Source organism: Eumetopias jubatus, unplaced genomic scaffold, assembly GCF_037043125.1.
Source record: "Eumetopias jubatus isolate StellerSeaLion01/CBP00866 unplaced genomic scaffold, mEumJub1_p1.0 scaffold_2, whole genome shotgun sequence".
In the NCBI taxonomy this organism is placed as follows: Eukaryota; Metazoa; Chordata; class Mammalia; order Carnivora; family Otariidae; genus Eumetopias; species Eumetopias jubatus.
In genome coordinates this window covers 118,248,103-118,272,381 of record NW_028274808.1, presented here as the reverse complement: position 1 = coordinate 118,272,381, position 24,279 = coordinate 118,248,103, and the positions used below count along the sequence as shown (strand labels likewise).

At 42.6% G+C, this 24,279-nt stretch overlaps 2 protein-coding genes and 1 long non-coding RNA gene across 8 annotated transcripts in view; 1 reads left to right on the top strand and 2 right to left on the bottom strand.

Annotated features, from left to right (window-relative positions):
• The window catches only part of SLC9B2 (solute carrier family 9 member B2), a 49,190-nt gene extending 48,951 nt beyond the window's left edge, over positions 1 to 239 (bottom strand). For 2 of the 3 annotated variants that reach the window (XM_028091214.2, XM_028091217.2), the window contains exon 1: positions 10 to 221. The gene's annotated coding sequence lies outside the window, so the exon portion shown is untranslated. Of the gene's footprint in view, positions 1 to 9 lie in introns of all 3 variants that reach the window. The other variant, XM_028091216.2, reaches the window with a different exon arrangement.
• On the top strand, positions 129 to 18,465 carry LOC114199332 (uncharacterized). 3 transcript variants are annotated; one of them, XR_003607269.2, is made up of 6 exons: positions 131 to 513; positions 2,089 to 2,246; positions 5,983 to 6,031; positions 9,393 to 9,811; positions 12,323 to 12,683; positions 17,314 to 18,465. It is a non-coding gene; the product is annotated as an uncharacterized LOC114199332 (long non-coding RNA). The 3 variants fall into 3 exon arrangements; XR_003607270.2 differs by lacking the exon at positions 2,089 to 2,246 and having other exon boundaries at positions 132 to 576; XR_003607268.2 differs by lacking the exons at positions 2,089 to 2,246; positions 9,393 to 9,811 and having other exon boundaries at positions 129 to 513.
• Positions 3,114 to 23,782, bottom strand: BDH2 (3-hydroxybutyrate dehydrogenase 2). Of its 2 annotated transcripts, XM_028091219.2 has the most exons (10): positions 23,707 to 23,782; positions 20,835 to 20,975; positions 19,867 to 19,945; positions 17,618 to 17,714; positions 15,895 to 16,003; positions 10,543 to 10,603; positions 9,471 to 9,584; positions 6,093 to 6,151; positions 5,442 to 5,534; positions 3,114 to 3,424 (listed from the first exon to the last, which is right to left on the bottom strand). In XM_028091219.2, exons 2-10 carry the CDS (start codon positions 20,904 to 20,906, stop codon positions 3,371 to 3,373), a joined length of 738 nt encoding a protein of 245 aa, XP_027947020.1. In that variant the 5' UTR covers positions 20,907 to 20,975; positions 23,707 to 23,782; the 3' UTR covers positions 3,114 to 3,370. The 2 variants fall into 2 exon arrangements, with proteins under 2 accessions (XP_027947020.1, XP_027947021.1); XM_028091220.2 differs by lacking the exon at positions 9,471 to 9,584.
• Between the last annotated feature and the right edge of the window lie 497 nt (positions 23,783 to 24,279).

Below are 24,279 nucleotides of genomic sequence, written 5' to 3'. Positions count from 1 at the left end.
GCTACTCACCTCGCCGTCTCCAGCGCAGGAAGGGTGGGGAACAGAGTAAAATGTTTTCAGGGGAGCCTGGTCCATCCAGGCGCGCGGGGTCTCCAGGCAGCGCATCTCCCCAGGCGGAGCCGGAGGCTGCGAAAACTGCAGATATCCGGGCGCTGGGCGCGCCGCAGGCTTCCGAGGCTCCGCCTTCCCCGCGCGCGCTTGGAGGCCCCCCGACGGAGGTCTGGCCCCGCCGCGCCGGAGTGATTCCCCGCGCAAGCCCGGGCGGGTACCGGCCCACCGCGGCCCACCGCGGTCCCCTCGCGCGCTCTCCGCTGCGTCCCCGCTCTGGCGGCGCGCGGCCTTCCCAGGAGGGGGAGCCCGGCCGACCACGGGCCCACTTTCCGAGACCTCGGCGCGGCCCAGTGCTGTGGCAGTGGTGTGTTCTGGCCGGGCGGCCGGCCCACGGTGCCAGGACCAGCGTGTCCCCCAGGGAAACTCGCAGCGAGCGCGGACCCCGGCGACGACGAGACCCTGGTGAGGACGCGCAGCGCCGTCTCTTCTGGAGCTAGGAGTGCAGGCCAGACAGCCCGTTACAAGGTTTAACGTTCCCTAAACCAACTTCTACATTTTGGGTTTTAACTCCACCTTTCAGATGTGCTTTTTACAAGTGTCTTCTCAGATGCGGTGGGAAGACAGGATTCTTTGTCTGGGTGACCAATTCGGTGGGGTAAAACACTTGTCCTCCCCCCACCTTTTTTATTGCTTCTTTAACACCGAAGCCCTTCTTACCGCATCATTTTAGATTTTAACCTTCCCATCAGCAGTTTCTTTTTTCCTTTAAAACTCTCTTTCTTTCCTGTATATTTCCACCCTCCAAGCGAGTGTGGGTATATGCGCGTGCCCCTTTCGGGGTAATTTTCATTTCCTTCAGGCATAAAAATTGTCTTACCTGTTTTTCACTCCTTGGGCCAGTTTTAATCATTTCAAGCAAGAGGGACAACGTCAAGGAAGTGTCTCCACCAGATAGAAACCACTCATTCTTGTCTCTCAGGCCCTCCTTTGTGAGTAGTATGGATGAACCTACATCCATCCAATAATCTTCAGAGCATCTAAAGTGATTACTGTATTTTCCTACACTGCTCTTCCTCTCCTAAAGCTTGCAGAAATTTCTAGTGGTATCCAGCTTCCTCTTACCCCAGGAATGGAATATATTTTTCCTTTTCTTTTAGTCATATGATCTTCATTGACACATCACCCCATTTGATTAACATGACTTTGGAGAACATTTAACTTTTTGGTGAGATTTTACCTCAGCTTTTATTGTTTATAATGTTTTATCATTTCTAGTTAGCTAAAAGAACTAACTCTGGGGAAGCCTTTGTTAATGTTAGAATTCATTTTGTGGAATTCATCGTGTGTTTATTTAAAATTCATTTGTCATACACATGCATACATACACGTGCATACTCGCTTACAGCATAAAGTACTTCATAACATACTTGTAAGCTTCAGTGTTCCATCCCTTCTCTTGATGAGAAGTTATAGCATTTTGATTATGATACACCAAAAAAACCAAAAACAACGCCAAGTCATTTGGTCCAACTCCCCAATTCCACAAACCAGAAAACTAAAATCCAAGGTCAATTGGGTGACTTGGTCTAGGTCACAAAACAAGCTATCTGTGATGCAGTTGTGGACTACCTGGTCCAGAACCCCAAAGCAAATCTTATAATCAATGGACTCTTCAGGAAGGCTAGTCAGTATATTCTTTGCTGTCAATTTTAACTCTTTTTCATCAACCACATAATATTCTTCCTCACATATGTTATCCTTTTATTGTCCATTTCAAAATTTTCCTCGTTAATATGAATTAATATCAATTATAAATTAAGGTTCAAAAAGGAAAGACTAAGAATAAATGCTCATTTATTATCTATATGTACATCATACCATTTGATCTTTTGAAGTAGCAACAAATAAAAAACAAACATAAAACCCTAAAAGAATAAGAAAAACTTCTTCCTAATAATCTCTTATAGAATGATCATCCACAATTTGCTTAAGCTTTTTCTGTTTTTTTAAGATTTTATTTATTTATTTGACAGAGAGAGAGAGAGAGAGAGAGAGAGCATGAGCAGGGGGAGCAGCAGAGGGGGAAGGAGAAGCAGACTCCTGGCTGAGCAGGCAGCCCGATACGGGGCTCAATCACAGGACCCTGGATCATGACCAGAGCTGAAGGCAGACGCCTAACTGACTGAGCCACCCAGGTGCCCCACTTAAGCTTTTTCATGGAAAACAAAAACAAAAACAAAAACACCCCAACAACGTTGTAACCATTTTTTAATTGAATTATAATTAACATACAATGCTGTATTAAGTTCAGGTGTACAACATATTGATTCAATAATTCTATACATTATTCAGTGCTCACCATGATAAGTGTAGTCACCATACAATGTTATTACAATACTATTAACTATATTCTCTACGCTGTACTTTTCATCTCTGTGACTTATTTATTTTATAACTGGAAGTTTGTATTCCTTAATTCTCTTTTTCTATTTCATCATTCCTTAAAAATTTTATTTTCTTTAATTTTGTTTCCTATTATATGATTCACTTATATTTATTTACCCAGAGACTGTTTCTAAATTTCATGTCCTCTTAGAATTAACCTGAAATTTGGTGAAAAAAAAATCTACGTTTAACCGAAAAAATATCACGCAAATTGCCAATACTGCTAGTTCATTATAAGTTTCTTAGGCCCATGCCAAATGTCACTGCTTATTTTAAGAAAGATTTTTTACTTAAACTAAGAAGACAGCACTTAATTTTGAGTGATAACATCCGTTAAGTATAAACACTTGATGATTGTTTTTCTTTTATATAACAGATCAACAGTATAGTTCCAAATCTAAAGTCCTTTTAATGTAAGTTACTGAAGCTAAATTCCTTCCTACCTTGTGTTCATTTGTAATGGTGTAAAATTTTAAAATTAGTATCCATGTACAGACCAATGCAGAATTGTACAAAATAGTTGAATAATTTGAAATAGAAGTAAAATACAAATTAATACCTTTTTCTTAAAAACTTTCCATTATTCATATTCACATTTTAATTTTATATGCTTGCAAATTGTGGTTTATTTTAAAACTATTCATTTGCAGTGAGTTCATTATCTTTTATGTCATCTCCCTACAATGATTTCAGAAGAGGTTAGAAAGAGATTAACATATTTAAAGAATCTCACTCTCATGAACAATGACATCATTAAAAAGGGCTTGTTTTCATTAATATGCCACTAATAGGAAAGACATGAGGGGTGAATTTTCTTCATAACCAGGTTCACTGTGGACAGGAGGGGCCTGCCTTCCCAGCAAGGAGATCAAAATCACAAGCTCCAGCCTCCATCAATGATGACAGGATTACCTGTTACATAGGCAGACTGATAAACACAAGGAGACAGAACAATTAACCAGGTTTAACACAGGTTGTGTTTCAATTTTCCCCTCACTGAGATAGCTAAACAATGTATTCATGATAATAGGAATAGTCACCTCACAAACATTTTAGGAAAATCTGAATTAAATTTTGGATGATTTGAAACAGCTGCATGTTCTTGTGATCTTGAGTCAACTGGCCTCTGGCTAGTGTTTTAGCACAAAAGTCACATTCTAAGCAGGTGTTTGGTCTCAGAGTCAGAAAATTAAGTTTAGTGATATGCAGCCACTCCCTAAATTAGGATAAAGTATAGGCTAAAATAGTACATTTTCATTTTGAAATTCAGAACTATTCTAAAGTAGCTGAGTTTTATGCCATTAATAAATTTTTGAACATCAAGTGTCTGTCATAAAGTGGTCATGTCAATTACCAAACAGATTTTTTTATATAAGATATTGTATATTTAGTTGATCGAAATACATAAGTGTTTCCAGGAGCTGAAGCACCCTAAATGTGTCTTTAAAATTTATATGAATAATAATTATTACATCTGTTAAGCTATGAAAAAATACACTAGTTTCAGATATCCAAATCTGTACTAAACTAAGGGAATTTAAAAAATTACTTTTTTTTCATAGAATTTTTCATTTTCCAAAGAAATAAAGCTGAAATAATCCTTGTGGTAGGGGTTTAAAAATCTTTTAACTTAAGCATGAATATTAAATTTGTGTTCTTAATTTTACATTTATGTAAAGCCTGAGACAATGGAAGAGGCAGGAAGGAAAGACATCATAGTATGAGAACAGAAATTTTTAAACTTCAATCTATGAAAACTGATCAAATGCAGTAGATAAACTAGGGGGTTATCAGACACTTTACCAAGAAATGACTCCAATTCCTCAAAGTTTTTTTTTTAAAGCAAGCTTTCTATTACACATATAGGACTCCTCTGGGTTCCTCTAAAAGTCTAAAGGTCTTTCGATTGCACATTTCAAGGCAGAACATTTCCAAACATTTGGAAACCTAAGCTCTGGCTAAACAAGGGCAGTTTAGCTCCTCAGCAGCACCTCCAAATCAAATGAACTCTTCTGTAGATACGGAGTCAGAGAGACCACAAACGCCAATAAACTTGTTCTATTAGTAATTTGTTTAGCAATTCCTGCAGCGACTAACAACTGTTGTTAACAGTCCCGAGAAGTGATAACTTCTATCACTAAAACATTTCAACCACTGTATTTGTCACATTCACCAACTGCCTGGTGTGTACCAAGTTACTGTAAAGAAGAGCTAACGCATCAGCAGCACACCTGCTCACTTCTGCCTGGGTCCCTTTCTTCCTCTCTTCTCATACACTGCAGTTCCCTGGTCATGTAACATGCAAACACATAAAACAGAGAGGGATGTTCTTGTGCTCTATACCTTATAAATGTAGCTTCTGCTTTTGTAGTTGTGTGCCATTTAAGAATATATACAATAGCCATTAAGGAAGAAACTGGTTACTAAATAGTTGCAAAGTGGAAAGAGATAGAAATGGGAATTTCCATACGTGATAACAAACAAGAATTCATAGAAAAAAAGAGCCAGTAGGATTCTCTTAAACTAAAAATACCAGATGCCAAATCTGTGTCTTCTAGAGACAATTACATCTGTTTAACTCTCTCCCCATTTCACCTGAAGCTCTCATAATTTTGGAGGTTCATTCCTTGACTTCCGTTTAGTCAGGCTTTCCCCAATTATAATATTTGAAAGCAACTGTCTCTCATAAAATTGAGCAATTTAATTTTTTCAATGCTCCATGTCATTTGCTACAAGATTTAGTGACATGTAGCATTGAGTGAGGAAGAGTTGGCGGCTCAGATCACGTGGTCTGTCTTTGAGCAAATTAAATCACAACTTATCCCTATCTTGTAAATGCAACCTCTTAGCATATATATGTTGCAACTCTCTAACATGACATTATTTTGATAAGCAAATCGTGGCCAAATGAGGATAATGAACTCCCTGGGAAGAATAGTGCTTACTTCATCAGAAGCCAAGTACACACACAGCAGGGCTATTTCTTCTGGGGTTGCAAATCTTCCAGTCTTCTGTCTCTTCAGGAAATAGTTCTGTGCCTGAGACAAGAAACCATACCACTTATCAGTAATGTGAGGTGAAGTGTGAACTCCTCAGGAGGTCAAAGACAAGAGGAATCTATAGAGGTTCCAGTGGCGTGCTGCCTTGATTAATCATGTATGATACATGATAATATCATTAATATCATTAATTGTGGACCAAGTAGGACTATGGTGACTTTCAAGGTACTCAAACTATGTGTTATGTTAAACCTACACACACTGTATCAGATCAGTTAAAGAGGAGGGCTTTTTTTTTTTTAATTTTTGAAACTGATAAAATACACATAATGTGTTATTTATCATCTTAACCATTTTTAAGTGTATAGTTCAGTAGTGTTAAGTACATTCACATTATTGTGCAACAGATCTCTAGAACTCTTTTCATCTTGCGAAACGGAAACTCTATACCCATTAACCAATTACTCCCTGTTCTCTCCTCCCCCAGCTCCTGGCAGCCACCCTTCTGTCTGTCTCTACGAATCTGTCTGCTCCAGGTAAGGAAGAGCACACTTTTCAACCAGAAGATTTCAACACAATCTAAAACAGTAGATATACCTCTTCGGGATTTGGTCTGGCTTGTATTCGTTCTTGCAGAGATGGGGTATCAACCGTTCCTGAATCAAAGGGGAACATTCAGCTTGGTTAATTACTCAAACTGAAAAAGACATTGACAGACTTTAAACTTCCTTTCCATATGACACAACCATCAGTGAAATCCTTCTCCGTGACTTTGAATGACAATTTCACCTCCATTTTCTATGATTTTTAAAAATACGGATCTTAATTCCTTGTGACACGAGGCAAGGACTCTGGGTGAATCGCCCAGCATTCCCAAGACATATTTTCCTTACAGTACATTGACATGACACTATGGATTTTAAGCACTTTTACATGTATTATCTCAGTTACTCCTCAGGACAACCCTGAGATGTCCATAGATTCGTATAAGTACTTCACCAGTACAAGAGCCCAGGATGCCTTAATGATCTCAAAACCATTCTCTGCTGTCAGGTCCACTCAGGATCCTCAGAGGTGGTGCCATGCTTGTTATGGTCCTCAGTAATTTAGATGGTTCTACATTTTCCTCATTATCTTGCCTATTTTCATTGGTTTCGAATTCCTATTTTTAACCACAGTTTCATGTTTCTCATAAAAATATAATTTGAAATTATTTCACTTTAAAAAAAGTAAGACTGATGCTAAAATGTTTAAAATCCCACTTGGTTCAAGCTCCCACAGAGCAAGTTGCCCAGATTTTTTATTAATTTGTCACCTGTGAATTGTCTTTAGACAGCCTTTTTTTGTGGGGGCTGACAGTCCTCTGGGCAACCACATGATACCTGTAAGGTCATAACAGGATGATTTTACAGTCGTACCCTCTGGTCCCGAGAGTGCCATCGGGTTGATGTTCACCAGGAAACCATTTCTCAATTTTAGCATCATTTGTCATTTCTCTGGAGAGGGTGGGAGTCTTCAAAGTCAGGAAGTTCTGGCTCCTTTGTGTTTAACACCATTTCTTTAGGTCACCCGTCTCGTCTCACATTTCACCATTAGTGGGCAGCCCTTTCAACACGCAGAGTAGAAAACTGCCTTTACTAGATACCCAGTTCATTAGGAACATTTTCTACCTTCCACATCACTGCAGGCAATAGTGTTGATAAACTTTCTGGAACCACGTAACAAAGATTCCCTTGTACCCAGCTTCCAATAATATTTTCTTTACTTCTCTCACCCACAGCCCCCTAACAGCCCAGGATCCTACCAACAGTATGCTTAAGACACCTAAGCTTTCACGTAACAATATCCTCAAAATCCAGTTTTAAAATACAACTTTGATACCTTCCCACCACTCCAGACAAGTGAGCATCATCTCTTTCGTATGGCTGCTATGAATGGCTATTAACTGAAACCGCAGAGCAAGCCTATGCTTTCTACTTAATTGCACTGTCCTGGCTCCACTGTGTCCATGGCCCAAACCGACACGGCATGCCCCCGTCTACACAAGCCTGGTGTGGAAGAGTTGTGACTACACCACCATCAGTGCCATCCCAGACACACTCGTCCCTTGTCAGGTTTTCTTCTGTGACTGGCTCTTGAGTCACAGCTAGTTCCTTGTTCCAGACAGTTTGATAATATATTTTCCAATCTTACGAAAAGTCCAGCTGCTAAAAACAACTACATTTTCCAAATCATTTTGCCATTTATTCCACTGGGTAAATGGTACCCCAAATAGCTAGAGTCAGGTGTCACCGGTGGGTATGTTAAAACCCAGTGAAACCGTCTCGTCTATATCCTCTTTTTTCTTGGTGTTACCTAGGTTTACCTTTCTAGTCCAGGAAAAATTAGATAGAACACCTCGGTCATGGAAATTCTGCAGCTTGATGGGTATTCTGTAGTCCTCTTTTAAACTGATAAGTCAGCAAGGGGAGACCACGGTGGAATATATAAAAATCTTGTGTGGAACTTTCCAAATGACACAGGTGATTTTCCCCATCAACTCTTTCTCCAAATTCTGTCATGCACTTTAGGTTTCGAAAAATTCCATGGGTAACTGCAAAATGCTGCTTCTCTCCAACCCCCCAATACCAGTTGTGAACCCCTGAGGGCCACCTTGATCCTGGAAATGTGATATTTAAATCCTTTTCAGACAAGAAGCTAGTGATTCTTCTTATGCTCCCTTTGGGTCAGTGGAACCCAGTGGAAGGGCATATGTACTTCATAGACATACCCACAGTTATTAAGAAAATGAGTTATTCCTATGAAATAAGTTACAGAATGCTTTTGTTTGGACAGATCGAATGTCCTGTCTACTAAGTTCTGCTTTTCTTCTTTCCTTTCTATGGGAGGTCAGCATACATTTTGGTAAAAAGCCAGATAGAGAAGGAGAGCCTGGGTGGCTCAGTCGTTAAGCGTCTGCCTTCAGCTCAGGTAACAATCCCAGGGTCCTGGGATCGAGCCCCGCATCGGGCTCCCTGCTCTGCGGGAAGCCTGCTTCTCCCTCTCCCACTCCCCCTGCTTGTGTTCCCTCTCTCGCTGTCTCTCCCTCTGTCAAATAAATTTATAAACTCTTAAAAAAAAAAGCCAGATAGAGAATATTTTTCACTTTGAGAACCATTTATTTGGTCAATTACAACTGCTTAACTCTGCTTTGTAGCAGGAGCGCAGTCATAGCCACTATGTATGCAAACTGGGTGCGGATGTGTTAGAATACGAGTGTCTTTACTACACAGGTGGTGGGCCAGATTTCTCCTGCAGGCCACCGTCTGCTGGTCCTCTTTTGATAGCATCAAGGAGGGTATTAACCCCTCCTTTTTATTTATGGGTCACCCTAGGTGATTGACAAGACTCAGTAGCTCCCTGTGTTCTGGGAGGCTGCTCTTACTTTCTTCCTGTGGTCCTATGAGCATGGTCTACTTTTCATCTTTCCCCTGACAAGGGCATCTCTGGTCGGCTTCCTAAACACCAAGCTCTGGCCAGTTATGTGTCTTGGCCACAGGATTTGGAATTGTTCCACACACATAAATACCATTTAAACCCTTTGCATCTGTGGTTCATTCCTAATGACTAAGAATCTCGTTTCCAATCTACTGTTGGACTGTTATCTTTTTTTTTTTAAGATTTTTCTTTATTTGAGAGAGGGTGAGAGAGCGAGAGAACAAGCACAAGAGGGGGAGGGGCAGAGGGAGAAGCAGGCTCCCCACGGAGCAGGGAGCCCGACCTGGGGCTCGATCCCGGGACCCCGGGATCGTGACCTGAGCCGAAGGCAGACGCTTAACCAACTGAGCCACCCGGGCGCCCCTGTTGGACTGTTATCTTAATAAGCATAGACCCTTTTTCATTTGAGCTTTTCCCCAGGGACAGGATCAATATAACGTGGTAAACAAACTTCCGTGGATGGGTAGCTCAGTGGCAGCCCTGTGGAGCCTGCCTCACCTGGACACACGCAGTTACACCTGATCCCCTGCTGGATGAAGTCTGTGGCCACGGACTTTGTGAGGCCAATCACAGCCGCCTTGGTGGCACTGTACACACATCTGTTCAGGACCCCTGAGGTGAAAGGAAGACTCAACAATCGAAGGAACGAAACCACAGTCTCCTTGAGGAAGGGAGCACAACTGACTGTCCCCAGGAACCGCTGTCTTGCTTCCTGCCATCCCACCCTGTTTAAAATTTGGTATCAGGTTTTCTCCCTGAAGAGGGCTGGTTTCTGACTGTGGGAAAATAATACCGTTCCTGGCACAACTCAGTGGAGACTGAGGAGAACCCGCACTGAGGTGACGGCAGTGGTCTTAGGTTCTCATTACCGGTGGGCAGAACCCTTGGGCGGATTCCAAAAGAGAATCAGGAGAAAGAACAACAGAACAAACACCAGACCAAACAGTGAGGAGGCCTGCGCCCTTTCTTTGCCTTCCTGTCTCGGGCAGGCTCACGGGTGTTCTTGAGAAGGGATGCCACCATGGCAGTAACTTTCACTTGAAGTGCGCAAGTCCATCTGCCGGACTGTGATGTCATTTCCATTTGGCACTGCAGTCCCGGCTCTTGGACTTGACTTGTGTTTAGCGCCCAGATCAGCCGACCTGGGGAAGCACTCCCCCGTATCAGCGGTGCCAGCCCTTTGCACAAACCCGTGTGGTAATACTATCACACTGCAGAACACGTGCACTTGCCTGATCCTCCCCCTTGCGCACCGTGAGGGGCACATAGTGTTTGATACATCTTTCTTGGCTAATTAAAGGAATTAATATTTCCTTCTTCTGGCCTGATTTTCATGTTCACATCCATTAGAAGGAATACAAGGAAGGGCAAAAGAAACAAATTTACTTTTTACGACTGGTTTACAACGAAGGCAAAAAAGACTGACAGGATCTTAATACCAATTTTTTAAAAAGTGGTTTTGAAATTATGTGTGGGCTTTATAATCTCTGCTACGCTCATTGCAAAAACCCACAGCTCGTGAAGGTATGGGGGTCTGTGCATCGTGATTCCCAGAGGAAGACAGACCTACCTTTGATGCTGGAAGCCACAGATGACATGTTGATAATGTTGCCAGATTTCTGTGCAAGCATCTGCCAAAACAAAACAAATACCAAAAAAAAAAAAAAAAAAGCCACTCTGCTAGATAAGAATACGACCTCTTTAGAAGATTTGCATTTACTTATGGTTTGCAGAAGCATCTTATTAGCTATTAACATGAAGCGCTGTTAGGCAGTCTTAACAGTCTCACCCAGTCATTACACACTCACTGGCAGGAACATTTCCCAGGAGGATTACTGCCTGCCTTTGGCACAAAAGCATCAGCAAGACCAAGAAGGAACTCTGAGCTAAATGAAAAGTTAATGAACAATAATCATTACTTTGTATTCCTGCTGTTGGAAAAGTCTTACTTTGACACTTTTTTTTTTAAAGATTTTTTTTCATTTATTTATTTGACAGAGAGAGACACAGTGAGAGCAGGAACACAAGCAGGGGAGTGGGAGAGGGAGAAGCAGGCTTCCCGCTGAGCAGGTAGCCTGATGCGGGGCTTGATCCAGGACCCTGGGATCATGACCTGAGCCGAAGGCAGACGCTTAACAGCTGAGCCACCCAGGTGCCCCTGACACATGTTTGTTGAAGACGTACTATGATCAGATACAGTGGTAGGTCCAGGAGTTTGGAAGATAAATGACACACTCCCTGCCTATAGAGAGTTGCCAGCCGACTGGAGGGGTTGACATAACCAGCATCTGGCAACAGCAGAGACCTCCAGATGGGGGTGGGGGGTTGGGGGTGGGTGGGGGGGATCAGGGTGGTGGGAAGGGACCAATCCAGGTTGCAGGACACTCAGAGGAGGGTTCCTAAGGAGGAAAGAGGTGGGCTGATTTTTGAAAACCAAAGTATTAGCCAGAAAAATAAAAGAGAAAGGTGATTTAAGAAGCAAGAACCCCACGTATGGAGGCTGTATCACGGAACTGGGAGGAAGGGGGGATGGGTCTGGTTGGAATGCTAGGCGTGGGAGGAATGAGGCTGCAGAGGCCAATGGGGGCTAAGTGTAGGGATTTGGGCATTACCCTGAAGGCACTGCGGTGGTGACAATGAGGGGTTTAATGCAGAGCAGCGGCATGTTTACATTTGGGGAATACTAAGATTACTTCAGCACCATGTCGAGGAGACCCAGTGGAAGCTGACAGAGTGATTTCGGAAAGGACTGATGAAAGCAGAGATGCAGAAATGTCTGTGGGCAACAGGGGTGGAGATGGTTTAGGTAGTAAGTGCAGGACGTGGTAAATGGTTATACGCGGTGAGGCCTGCCTCCCTCATCGAAGAAGTGTTTCCTAAGAACACTTCCCTCAGAATTCCCCCAGAGTGTGAAGGTCTGAAGAGGAGGATCTGTTGCTGTTTTGTCCTCCTACATGGTACACAGTAGGTGGACCATACACTGTGATGAATCAAAATCTCTTGAGGTGCTAGTTCTTTTTTAATTAATTAATTACTTTATTTAGAGAGAGCTTGAGTGGGGGTAGGGGCAGAGGGAGAAGGAGAGAGAGAATCTTAAGTGGACTCCCTGCTGAGCGCAGAGCACTACATGGGACTTGATCTCACAACCCTGAGATCATGACCCGAGCTGAAATCAAGTCGGACGCTTAACTGCGGCATGCAGGCACCCCGAGATGCTAGTTTAAAGTGCAGATTGCTGGGCCCTGCCCCAGACCTAAAGGAATAATATAATGAATAAAAAGGCTGCTAGGAATTAGAAATGTTTTCAGATGAATGTATACTTAAGTATAACATGTATGTGTGTTTTCCAGGGCATGTAGGTAGGTCCGGGGGCATGGAGACCCGTGAATGCTTTGGGGGAAGAAGCAACACCTGAAAAGCACTCCTGCCCGATGGGCACTACCTTCTCATTGAAATCAGGCTAGGAGGATGACCATAAACAAGGCGGGGCTGGTGGACACGGCGAGTGGTAAAGAGTTACAACTGCTGAGAGGAAATGGAAGACCACGACCAGAGAACAGAGGAAGGAAATGCAGGACATGCTGTGCCATGAAAGTCAAGTAAAAAGTTTCTAAAAAGAAAGCGTCTCAACAGTCAGTGTAGAGAGAGAAGTCGCTTCTGCTTCCGTGAGTTGCTCTAGCCGCTTTCAGACCGAGAGGTGCAGGAATGGGGGTGAGTGACTGGTCCAGGGAAGAGGCTGCCAAGATGATAGGTCTCCCTATAGTATTCCCTTCCTTTCTGTTTTGATACTTAGTTACTATTTGCACCCAAGAGCAGAGAGTCTAAAACAACCTAAGGCATTGTGTTGGATGGATTAAAGAGTGCAAGGGGAGGCTGAGGCGACCCAAACCAAGTCAAGGACAGCAGCAGGGGTGAAAATATTGAACCCAACTTGTTTGTCTATGTGATAAACAGGATCATATGAAATGGGGTCCTCATCAAAAAAGACCAGGAAAATTAGTCAAGGCTTGAAAACAAAGCCTTAACATTATTCTTTCTTATCCAACCTTGCAAATAACCCATTTTTACTTATTTTTAATTTTTTTCCAGTTTTATTGAGCTATCATTCTCATATGTAACCTGTTTTTAATACCTATAGAATACATATACCCCAACTGAATATATAAAGATGAGCTATGAAGTAAGTTCAGTCTCTCATCTTCAGAAATGCAGCAATTCCTCAGGCAAAACTTTAGAATATAGTCACTAGGAGACGCTAGTGCTGCCCCTGACACTGGATCCATCCATTCGGCCAGGTCTGTCTGCTGGTTCTAAAGCCCTGTCCTTGCCTCCTTCCATGAGCTCTTCTCCACACCAGCTCAGTGCCTGCTGGTAGAGTGTGCCTGCTCCTCCTGGCTCCCCACGCGATAGCCCCCTCTGGCAAATACGACTTGGCAGGTATAAAGGGAAGTGCCTAGTACGTGGTGATCCTCCATACGACTGATCTCCCAGAAACTCAGGGAGGGGCTAAGAAAGAACTCTGAAAAATTCCCTCTAGCTGTAGATCTAGTTAGTCCTACCCTAACCCAGCTCTTCTGTCCCCACTGAGCTCAGCTCCTAAACCTGGCAGACCTTGGTTTCTTGGGTCTTTGGTGATTCCATGTCTGACCTCTACCTGGACTGACAACCTAGATTCATTTATTCATTCAACAAATACTTGCCAAAGCACCTCTCTGTGCTAGAGAATCTTCTAAAATACAGCAAAGGGGAGAAACTTCCACATAGCCGAGACTTCCCTGACTTTGGATTTTGCACTGACCTCTTCTTACAGTATTTTCAACTTGTTCTTTGCCTTTTAACTTAAATTCCAGTCTTGGAATGGTTTTCAGTATGTCTACCCATGAACAAAAATTTCCAAAAGTGTTTCTATGTTCTGACCCCCTGACTTTTCAGATCTGCCTGGGCTGTAAATCCTGGCTTCCCCTGGAAAGTTCTAACCTGGAAACGTGCATCACAGTGAATGAACCCAGAGGATCCCAGACAGGGATCATGTAATTTTTTCACCCTCATTTTAAATAGAATAGAACGCAAGTGCCATCTCCCATGGTGCACAGTGAAGGAGGGGCAGAGTTCAGGCTGTGAAGCCAGAGTCCAGAATCTGGGGTCAGGCTGGTTACTGTCACTTTCAGAAGTGGCATTGACTCCTTCTGATTGCCCATCCCAGTCATTAATATCTCTTGGGACGTTTTACAGATGGGTGTTACTGGCTCATATGGATTATTGTGAAGATGCTTTAAATCATAGGTAAACTCACTAATTTGCAAGTTAGTGTTTGATATTTCAAAAGTTAACGCTTACTGACAAGTTTAAATTTCAGCTGCACTGGACCATATCTCACCCTTGCTGCCTTCAGTCACATTTGTAGAGCATTCCAGACATGAAGTAGGCTGGTTATGCACACATGACAGCTTACCTCCTGTGACCTAAGCTTTCTCCTTTTACCAGAGCCTCTGCTTCTCTCCCATATCCTAGGATCAGTCTTCAAAAAAAATAATTCAAGTCCCAAATAACATAGATTCTCATGAACTCCAAATAAGCAGAAAAAGTGAGATTTTATTAAAAAAATTTCCTAGTTTAACATCCCGTGGACCCACTGAGAAATCCTTTCTAGGTGCTAAACAAGCAGATTAAAACAAATTCTTTTGTTTCCAAGTCAGGTTTTCCTAATTTTCCTTTTAATGTTCATCTTGACATTAGGTTGAATGTTTAGAGCAAAGCATCGGTCCTGCCTTGCCATTAGAAAGCTCTTCTCTGTGCTGGGTTGGCAGCTTTCGGTATGTCCGTCATCTAATCTGGCTGGGATGGAAGAGAAGAATGCTCCTCTGCATTTCACTAGGGTTCAGTTGACAACCTTGGACTGAGCTAATTCTGTACTCAGTCAACCCCTTCCATTGTCTGAGCTTGTGCTGTCTGCTTACTATTGGCTTGTCAGTTCATTTGAACTCAATGTTTCTCATATTTACACTCCCCTCTCCCCAGAACACCTAGTGTGTGCTTTATATCAAAAGGCATTTAATGCTTGTTTGTAAAATAAAATGAAAAACATTGATGAGCTGTGTGAAGGCTGTGGAATTCCAGGGTAGCAGACTCAGGAGGAATGCTCTCTCTTGAGCATACACTGGCTCTCACCTCTCTGGTACCTGTGTGGCTCAGCTAAAAACAAGGGGAGTATCAGGGAACAGAAAAGCAATGGGCGTAGGTCTATCTTGAGAGCATGTGCCTAGATACTGAAATTCAAGAAGGGGCCCAACTTCCAGGGTTCAGATCCTACTCTAACCACTTGATAGTTATGTGGCCTTGGGCAAGTGACCTCACCTCCCGGTTTTATCCTCTCTACAGTGGATGTGATAAAGTAGTACCTACGTCATCACATTCCTCTGGTTCTGCATGCCTCCTTGCTGTCCCTCTCCCTGGCACCCTCTTCCGAATATACCTGAATGGCTAGCTCCCTCATTTCACTTGGACCTCTATGAAAATTCCAGCTTCTCAGTGAGGCCCTCCTGGACTTTACTGATATCCTAGCTTCTTTTTCTTTGTAGTACTTTTAATCACTCCCCAAGTTATGTCTCATTACCCATTATCCTCTCTCCTCAAAAATGGGATCTGCCTTACAGAAGGGACTTTGTTTAGTTTTCTGATATGTCTTCTGCACCTAGAATGAGGGAGACCTGCAAATAGAAAGTGCTTAATATTTCCTGACTATTTCTTAACTGGAAGGTTAAATGAGTTAATTTATATTAAATGCCTTGAAATAAATATTCAGTACAGGTTTGTCATTATGTTAGCTACTGTCACTCTTCGGCACATGTGAGGACCCTTTCTTGGTGCCCAGTGCGGAGACCTACTTAGCCAGTGGTACTTATCCTGTGGTGGCAGTCCTTACTTTAGGAAGAAATGCCTTGATCATCAAGTACATGCTGCGGACATTGAGATTCATCGAGAAGTCCCAGTCTTTCTCCTCGCAGTCCAGGATGGTTCCGTGATGGACAAAACTGGAAGAGGGATTGACCAGTGGGGAAAAATGATCATTTAAGAAGATTTGTGTTCCATTTCCTTACCATTTTTCTATTGTCACATAATGAGACCATTGACCCTTCTCTTATGAAGATTTTAACAATTCGGAATATCACTTAGTACATTAGGTTAATGAGTATCCAACAACTTAAGCTAAATACATTTATTTGAAAACAACATCCTTCTGTTAAAAGAGAAAGGCAAAAGTCTGGGGCCACCCAACGTAAGAATCTCGGCAGGAACTGCACAGGAAATGTCAAAAACAAACGTGAGACTAGGACGCCCGCCCTGACTCCTATTTCAGGAGCTATAGTGCCCTCCAGTGGCACAGATTTAACTGTTTTCAAAGAGAAATAAAATCAAATTGCAAGGAAAACCACTGTCTCCACATTGCAGGGTAGCAAAGTAATATCTCTATCATACGGTTCTAACATACTGAGTAAACAGAGCAGAACAAAACAAAACTCTTCAAGCAGCCTTCAGTCCTTGTCAAGTCACACTTGTAAATAACATGCTCATCCTTCGTATGACAGCAAGAACCACATGCTCTACTTCTATATCGCTTATGTTGCTGAAAATTTAATGTAAAGATGTTCAAAAACTATTTTTCCTAACTGATTTTTTTTTGGTCATGGCTCTCAGTATATTCTCATATAAGGGATGAGCAGTTTATCAAATAGATTGCCATATATTGTTGCTTTAATTTAATTTCCACACAATGTAACATATGACAAACTATAGACGGATTTTTTTTTTTTTTTTTTTTTTTTTTTGCTCTGAAACATGATTAGGAAGAAGAACAAAAATATATTAGAAGGCTCTGGAATTTTTCTATCAATGCAGCAGTACAAATACAACATTCCATAAGAAAAGGGGAATGTCACTTAGTTCCTGTGTAAATGTCCATTGTGCTCACCTCTACTGAGCTGCTCCTGAGTAGGGAAACTGCTAGCACTACCTGTCGTCTGTGTGGTGGGTCCAGTTCCAGTCTCCCCACATTCGTACCTGATTCGGCACATTGGGTACCACCCCAGTAAGTTCAATTTAGCCACTCTCTTTGCGCTCTCTACAGAAGTGCAACACGCAGACTTCTTTTGCTGGGTGGGGCTCATTGTCCCGATAAGAAACCCTGGGCTTGGGAGGTGTGTGGAGGACTGGCTAGAATGTTGTGCCAAAAAAATGGGGAACACCTGCATTTCCATAGGCTGAGTACTTGGTTTCTGGTAAATATGCTTTGTTTTAAAGACATCTACTGGAAAACAGTTTTTCATTTTATTTTATGTCTTAGTGGAGCATCCACAACCAGTCCATTGGTGGGAGCCGTTACCAGCCTTAAGAAGAGCAACAGGTCTGGATTACTACCAGTTCTCTTGAGTAGACCATAATTTCCCTTAGGACTCAAGCCCGTGTCCACTTCTATGGCTTTCTCACCTGCTGAATCTTGGAATAAAAATTCTGTCTAAACTCTAGCTGTATTTCCTAAGAAATATATAATGGTTCATGATGAATAATTTTGCCATATTATCAAAAGTGATTAAATAAGTCATAGAAAACTTTCTGTAAGGACAGTGAAATTAAAAAGTATGAATTACCCAGCAACATTAAAGAGAACATCAAGTCTCTCGATTTCATTGGCAAACTGGTCAATTTGTTTCTTCTTTGTGACGTCAAGGGTCCGAATTTGAATACCTGAAAAATAAAACAAAGGACATGATTTACCTTTAACTCATAAAATGTTTAGCCTTGAAGATTTAGCTGTTCTGAAATGTGAAGACTGTAATATTAGTCTAGTCAAGCTTCATAGGATTGTTGGCCATTAGTAGGGGTCTTAGAAATCTTAAGAATCTTATTAGTAAAAATCTTCAGGTCCTCCCCATCTTGAGCTCTGTATCAGATGCCTCTGAGTAAGCCAGCAGTAAGACGGGCAAGTGGGTCCTCTCCAGCGTTTCCTTTCCCCAGAGGTTGAATCACTGCTACAGTGACGCTGAATTCTGTCTGAGGTGCGGTGAGCTAAGAGATTGTTTCTATTTGTGCCCTTTACTTTTATTTACTAGAAATGACTTTGTTGGTCATGGGTACCATCACTTACGTCTGGACTAAACTGCAAGAAGAAACGAGAGGCCAGGGGCACCTGGGTCGCTCAGTCGTTAAGCGTCTGCCTTCAGCTCAGGTCATGATCCCCGGGTCCTGGGATCGAGCCCCGCATCAGGCTCCCTGCTCTGTGGGAAGCCTGCTTCTCCCTCTCCCACTCCCCCTGCTTGTGTTCCCTCTCTTGCTGCGTCTCTCTGTCAAATAAATAAATAAAATCTTAAAAAAAAAAAAAAAAAGAAGAAACAAGAGGCCAGAAGAAGAGATGAAAACACTGACCATGAGAGATCTGGTGTGGGATCTGAGAGAGATACGCTGTACTAGCTACTAAAAAAAAAAAAAAAAAAAAACCCCTAAACCAACAAATAGGCTTTTTGGTCATTTGTATGATTTTAAAAATATATGGTTTATTTTATTCTTCCCTTTTGGATATAGAAAAGAAAGATTATAAATGAAGAAGGGGAAGACTAAAATTGAGTTTCAGAAGAACTTCCTTTGCTTTGTGCTTTTCTAGGACAGCAGCTTCCCTTAGACTTGTTAAAATAACTCCACATGGTCTAATTCAGTTAACTAATTCAGTGAACTCAGTTTTTCATGTAGCCAGTTCTATTTTGCCAAAACGGTTAACTTTCAAATGAGTTCTATGTCCTGATTTCTTTCGAGTAACGCCAATCGAAACCCTCTGATGTTGGAATTAAGGTTTGGTGTGGTGCAGTGAGGGACAATATGCACCCAAACAAGTTAATCTCTTACAGTTTCTGATCATGATATATGATTTAAGGCTGAGCTGTCTCCAGTATGAGCATTTGAAATGCAGCTAGTCTGAACTGAAATGTGCTGGAACTGTAAAGTACCCGTGCATTTCAAAGATTTGGTATAAGAAATGTAAAATATTCCATTTTTTATACCGTGTATGTTAAATTTTTTTTACTGTGTAAATTTTTTTAATACTGTGTATGTTAAAATTATAATATTTTAGATGTATTGATTAAATATATTATTAAAATTAATGTCACCTGTGTCTTTTTACTTATTAAATGTAGCCACTAGAAAATTTACAATTACACATGTGGCTCACATCATGTTTCTGTTGGACAGTGTTTCCCTCACAGAGAGGCACTCAAGTGGAAAGTCATCGTTAGAAGTTAAAGATAAGGGGTGCCTGGGTGGCTCAGTTGGTTAAGCATCTGCCTTTGGCTCAGGTCATGACCCCAGGGTCCTGGGATATAGCCCCAAATCGGGCTCCCTGCTCAGTGGGGAGCCTGCTTTTCCCTCTGCCTCTCCCGTTGCTTGTGTGCTCTCGTTCTCTGAGAAATAATTAAATAAAAGCATAAAAAAAAAGTTAACAATAACAGGGGCGCTTGCTTGACTGGCTCAGTTGGTAGAGCGTGCAACTCTTGACCTCTGGGTCATGAGTTCAAGTTCTACCTTGGGCTAGAGCGTACTTAAAAACAAAAAGTTAACAAAAACTGTTAAATTTTCACATGTAATTTTGTAACTGAGGACTGAATCCTTTAACATGTTACATAAATAAAATATTTCAGGTATACATCTTAGAATGTTTATACATTTAAATATATAGATTTTTGTCTGTAGGTTTGCACAATATAGATTTGATATCAGAGAATCAGGTTCTAAAGAGAAGGCCAGTGGAACTGAGTGGGTAAGGAATTTTCTTTCAGCATCTGAGCACTATTGCTTTATAATACTTTGCAGAGTCTGAATCCCAAGTTCACACTGCCAACTTGCTTACCGGGGTACTCTTCCAGTTCCTGAAGTTTGGACTCATTGATATCCGTGGCGATGACTTTGGCACCTTCTCTTGCAAAAGCCTGGGAGACACAATATACAAGTAAATCCTTTGTTTATTTGATTTGATTCCATTCTCATTAATGGAAAGTCAGTTAGCCTTTCCCCCTTTATCTTACTTTCACTGTTTTCCCTATAAAATAGATGGAATTTCAAGCTCTCTACTCTCACTTCACCCTTCCCATTGTTATTATTTTTATCATTAGGACAACGTAACATACATTGCGCTTGTCATCTAACCTTGTCCCTTTAAGCATTATCAAATAAAATCGTGTTTTTAAAATCTAGGACTCTGTTACTGATACCTCTCAAAATACTATTCTGTGATGTGATAGCCTGTATTTCTCATTTCTGAGCAAGTTCTTATTTTCCACTTCTTATATTCCAAATAATAAGAGAAAATGGGTTATTTCAACACTTTTTCTCCTCAGAGTATACTACTGTTTTCATAAATGTCAAATACTTTCATTAAAGTCAATACTTTAAATGCATTAATTAGCTCAGGTGGGGGTTATAATGTGCAAGAAGTTGGTATAAATTAGAAGGTAAAGGTAACCCGATAGTCTTGTAACTCTAGAGTCCTCTACCTGAACCGATGTAATTTCAGAAATCTATGCATTCCCATAGGGCCCGTGCAGTAAATATATCATAGTGCAGAGAAACTGAGGCAGAGGACTACCTCTCTCAGAGTCAGAGGTTATCAGTGATGTCACATAATAAACATGGGAGGTGTTCATGCCTTCGTCTTTTCCCCGGGGGTCAGGGATAGCGACTTTTCTTTTTGTAACTTAAGACAACAGAAGCACAAGATAAACAAGAAAAAAAAAATAGAGCAGAATTAAATGACCATGGGATCTGCCCACATAGTTCAATACCTCAAAGTTAGTAGGCAAACCACAGATAACAACTTACTAAGGCAGCTGCCCGGCCAATCCCCTGAGCGGCAGCTGTCAGCACGATGACCTTCCCATCAAGTCGACCCATAATGGAACCTGCGGCTTAAGCTACAGACGCGTGTTGAATGGCTGAGCACCTGGTCCTGTGCAGCGATGTCTAGAATGAACAGTTCAGTGAACTCTTTAAGAACTTAATGACAGCATTTCTGTACAAATCGTCCCATCATCTGAATTCTCCCAAGAATGCTGACTCCAGATACCTAGCTTGGTATTATCAGAAACATTTAGCACAACCCACTGAAGTGATATATTGGACTTTAATCCACCAATTGGTTTCTTGAGTACTTAGAGAAGACAGCATCTGATACTGACGGAGCAGGGGCGGGAGTCCTTCCCCTCGCTACCACCACCGTTCTCCCCACTGTCCCTATACAAACTGCTATAGCATTGTATGTGCCCTTACTAGTGGGGGCTGCTTCTTGATTTCTCTGCTGTAAACTTTTGTTGGGGTTTGCACTATCGATTATCTATGGCTTTTCCTTGTCACTGGGATGATTTCATGGTTGGCCTCAGAGAGTCATTGAACAAAAGAGCTGGAAAATCAAATCACGTTCAGTACTCGCATTTTATAGATGAGAAAAGTGATCTGACTTGCTCAAGGTCACAGACCCAGTTAATGATGGAGCCAGAACTAAGCTCAGGCCTCCTGACTCCTTTGCTATGTGACATTTCACCACACAGTGCTGCTGATCCTCTCTTAAAGTTTCAGCGTGCTACCGGCAGTAATTTTCAGAATGGAGGACTGAGGAATTCTGACCTAGGGAAAATAAGATATGCCTAAGATATTTGGTTCTTGGACGGTAGATCGCAGGATGAGAGGGAATGGCTAATGATGAGGTTGGGGGTAGTTAAGAGTCAAACGCTGATCAACTGAGGCCATCTTCAAGGAACTGAGTACATTTTCTCACCCCACTGTCTTTAATGGGTGCCGCTGATCTCACAAGTCACACAATGGCTGCTTTGTCCCAAGGCATCACATCCCCATTCCAGGCAAAAAAAGAAAAAGAAAAAGGTGGTGGTGGGAGATAAAAGCGAAAAGGCTTCCAGAGTGTCCTCACTTTCTTTGAGAAGCAAGCCCTCCTCAGAAATTCCAGTCTTCATTTCACAGGCCAGCTCTAGCAGCAGGGCCTAGAATTTGAGGTTTTGTTTTCTAGCCTCTATAAAAGAAAAGCTGGGGGAGGGGCGTAGCGAGCCCACTACTTGGTACATGTACAGATAACCTACACAATCACCCTGCTCAATTACCTGCCTGATAAAGTCCAGGTAGCTCGCTAGTCTTGCCTAGAGGACTCCCAGGATCTAGTCCATTCTGTTGGAACCTATCTCTGTTCTCCCCAGCCAACCTTGGCTTTTTGCTGTAACCAAGCCTCCGCGCTTTATCTAAGCTGGGAATGCTGAGGGGCTGGTTACACCTGTGGGCAAGGGGCACCAAAGGACTGATGGGAAGAGTGTGACACAATCAGACACGTATTTCAGGAAGATCACTGTGGAGCAGTCCCGGGCGGGGGTGGGGAGTGGGTGGTTTCCTGGGGAGGGCGTGCTGTGGCCTGAAGGGCCTCCCGTTTAATTGCAGGGAGGGAGGGGATGGAGAGGGGAGCGGGACGAGCGCAGCGTTTCAGACAGGAGGCCGGGCCTGGACACCAGTGCACTACCTTCAAAGGGATGATGTGGTCTGTGCCGTGTCTCGAGGCTGTGAATTCAAACCTAGGCCTCGGATTGCAGGTCCAAGAGAAGACCTCGTGGGTCGCGCTGTTCCTGCGGTCTCGGGCGGGCGCCCTCTAGGTCCGCACGCGGCCGCGCTGGCTGTGCGCTGAGGCCGGTGCGTGAGTTCGCAACCACGCGAAGGCAGACCCGCTTTGCGGGACACAAGAGACCCTGCGGACCCTCCGGCCACCGCCCAGCCCAGCCGGCGGCCCTCGCTCCCAGCCCTACGGTGGCTGGGGCCTCCCTCGGGGGGTCCGACGGTCGGTTCTCTCATTTCCTCTCGTACCAGCATTTTCTCTAGTACACGCGTGCACGCCTAACTCTGTGTTGGAGTTTTGCTTCTCAGAGGGCCCCACTAACAAGCGGCTCCAGGGACCTGCTTACAGCTTCACCGATGATGTTCTCGGAGAAAGGCTGCATTTGTTATGCGCCCCGGAGGCTGAACTTTCACGGTGCCCGACCTCCTCTGATGCCAGGGAGTTGCACCGTTTTGTTTTTCTTTTTTTTTTCTTTATTCTTACACGAGTGATACATTTTCACTCTAAACACGTAAAGAGTTGAGAGATATGTATGCTTCAGAAAGTAAGAGACTCCAATACCGCCCCCCCCCATCTTGGGCATGGTGTATTAAAAAGTTATTATTTTGCCCCCCTGTCATTGCCGGTTTTAGGTGCATGGCACGGGAGGCACGTACCAAAGTTTTCCCTAGGATTCACTGACACGGGAGAGGCGCTTACTGAACAACTGCTCAAGCACAGAGCAGCCGCTTCGCTCACTCTGAAATCTCTTCCTCGCTGGTCTTGTCTTTCTGGGGCCAAATTTGAGGGCCAAAGCCTTACTGTTGGAATAAACTACACTATCAAACAAAAAGGAATTTATTTGGGAAAATGAGGGCAAACGTGACCTGAAATGGTAAAATGAGGCAACTCTCAACAAATGCAACGTGAAAACCACACTGAAAAACTTACAAATACCAGAGTTTCAAACTTGTTAAAAACACACCCTTATCTTGATCTAACTGCTGAGATTAATCTTGAAATAGGTACCTTGCAGAACAAAGCAAATCTAAACCTCCCCCTTTCCCAGTCTGAAGTGTCATTTAAAAAAATATTAGGAAAACTTACTTTAGAGCAGCAAGTGGATGTCGTCCACCAGATCCCTGGGCGAGCAACAAACTCGAGACCTTTGTACAGAAACAAGTCAGGCGCTTAATAATGCATGTCGGGATTTGTAGTTTCCTTCAGTTTTAAGAAAAGGAGGCGCACATTTATACACTATATATGTGTGTGTGCTGCCATCTAGTGGAACTCAGGTAGAACGGTTAACTCCAAGGAGAAGGTGAAAAAAGGAAAAGCACCTTACAGCTTACTTGGGATAGGGAAATCATTTCCTTCACTTTAATCCAAGTCTTTCTTTGTTGTTTGTCCGTGCCTGCTATGTGCTGTTCTAAGATATTAAAAATTTAATGAGTCAGAAACATCACATAGAAGACAGCAGGGCAATAAAATAGAAGAACCTCGGTCATTTAAGATAGCGGAGGCTTCCTTCCTGCCCCTTCATCAGGATTGTTTTGAGGGAGAGAAATAAAAATTTCCTTGTGTTTAAGGTATAGTTATGGTTGTTTTGTCACACTCCGTCTCTTCTAGCACTTGTTCATATTTAGTGGCAGAGTGCAGGCATCCTGGGTACACTGAGGG

Excerpts from the sequence above, each read along its gene's own strand:
- BDH2 (XM_028091219.2), bottom strand. The coding sequence starts at position 20,906 with ATGGGTCGACTTGATGGGAAGGTCATCGTGCTGACAGCTGCCGCTCAG. Across the intron at positions 19,946-20,834 it reads TTGGCCGGGCAGCTGCCTTA|GCTTTTGCAAGAGAAGGTGC; the intron begins GTAAGTTGTTAT and ends TGTGTCTCCCAG. Across the intron at positions 9,585-10,542 it reads TGTGGCTTCCAGCATCAAAG|GGGTCCTGAACAGATGTGTG; the intron begins GTAGGTCTGTCT and ends CTTTCACCTCAG.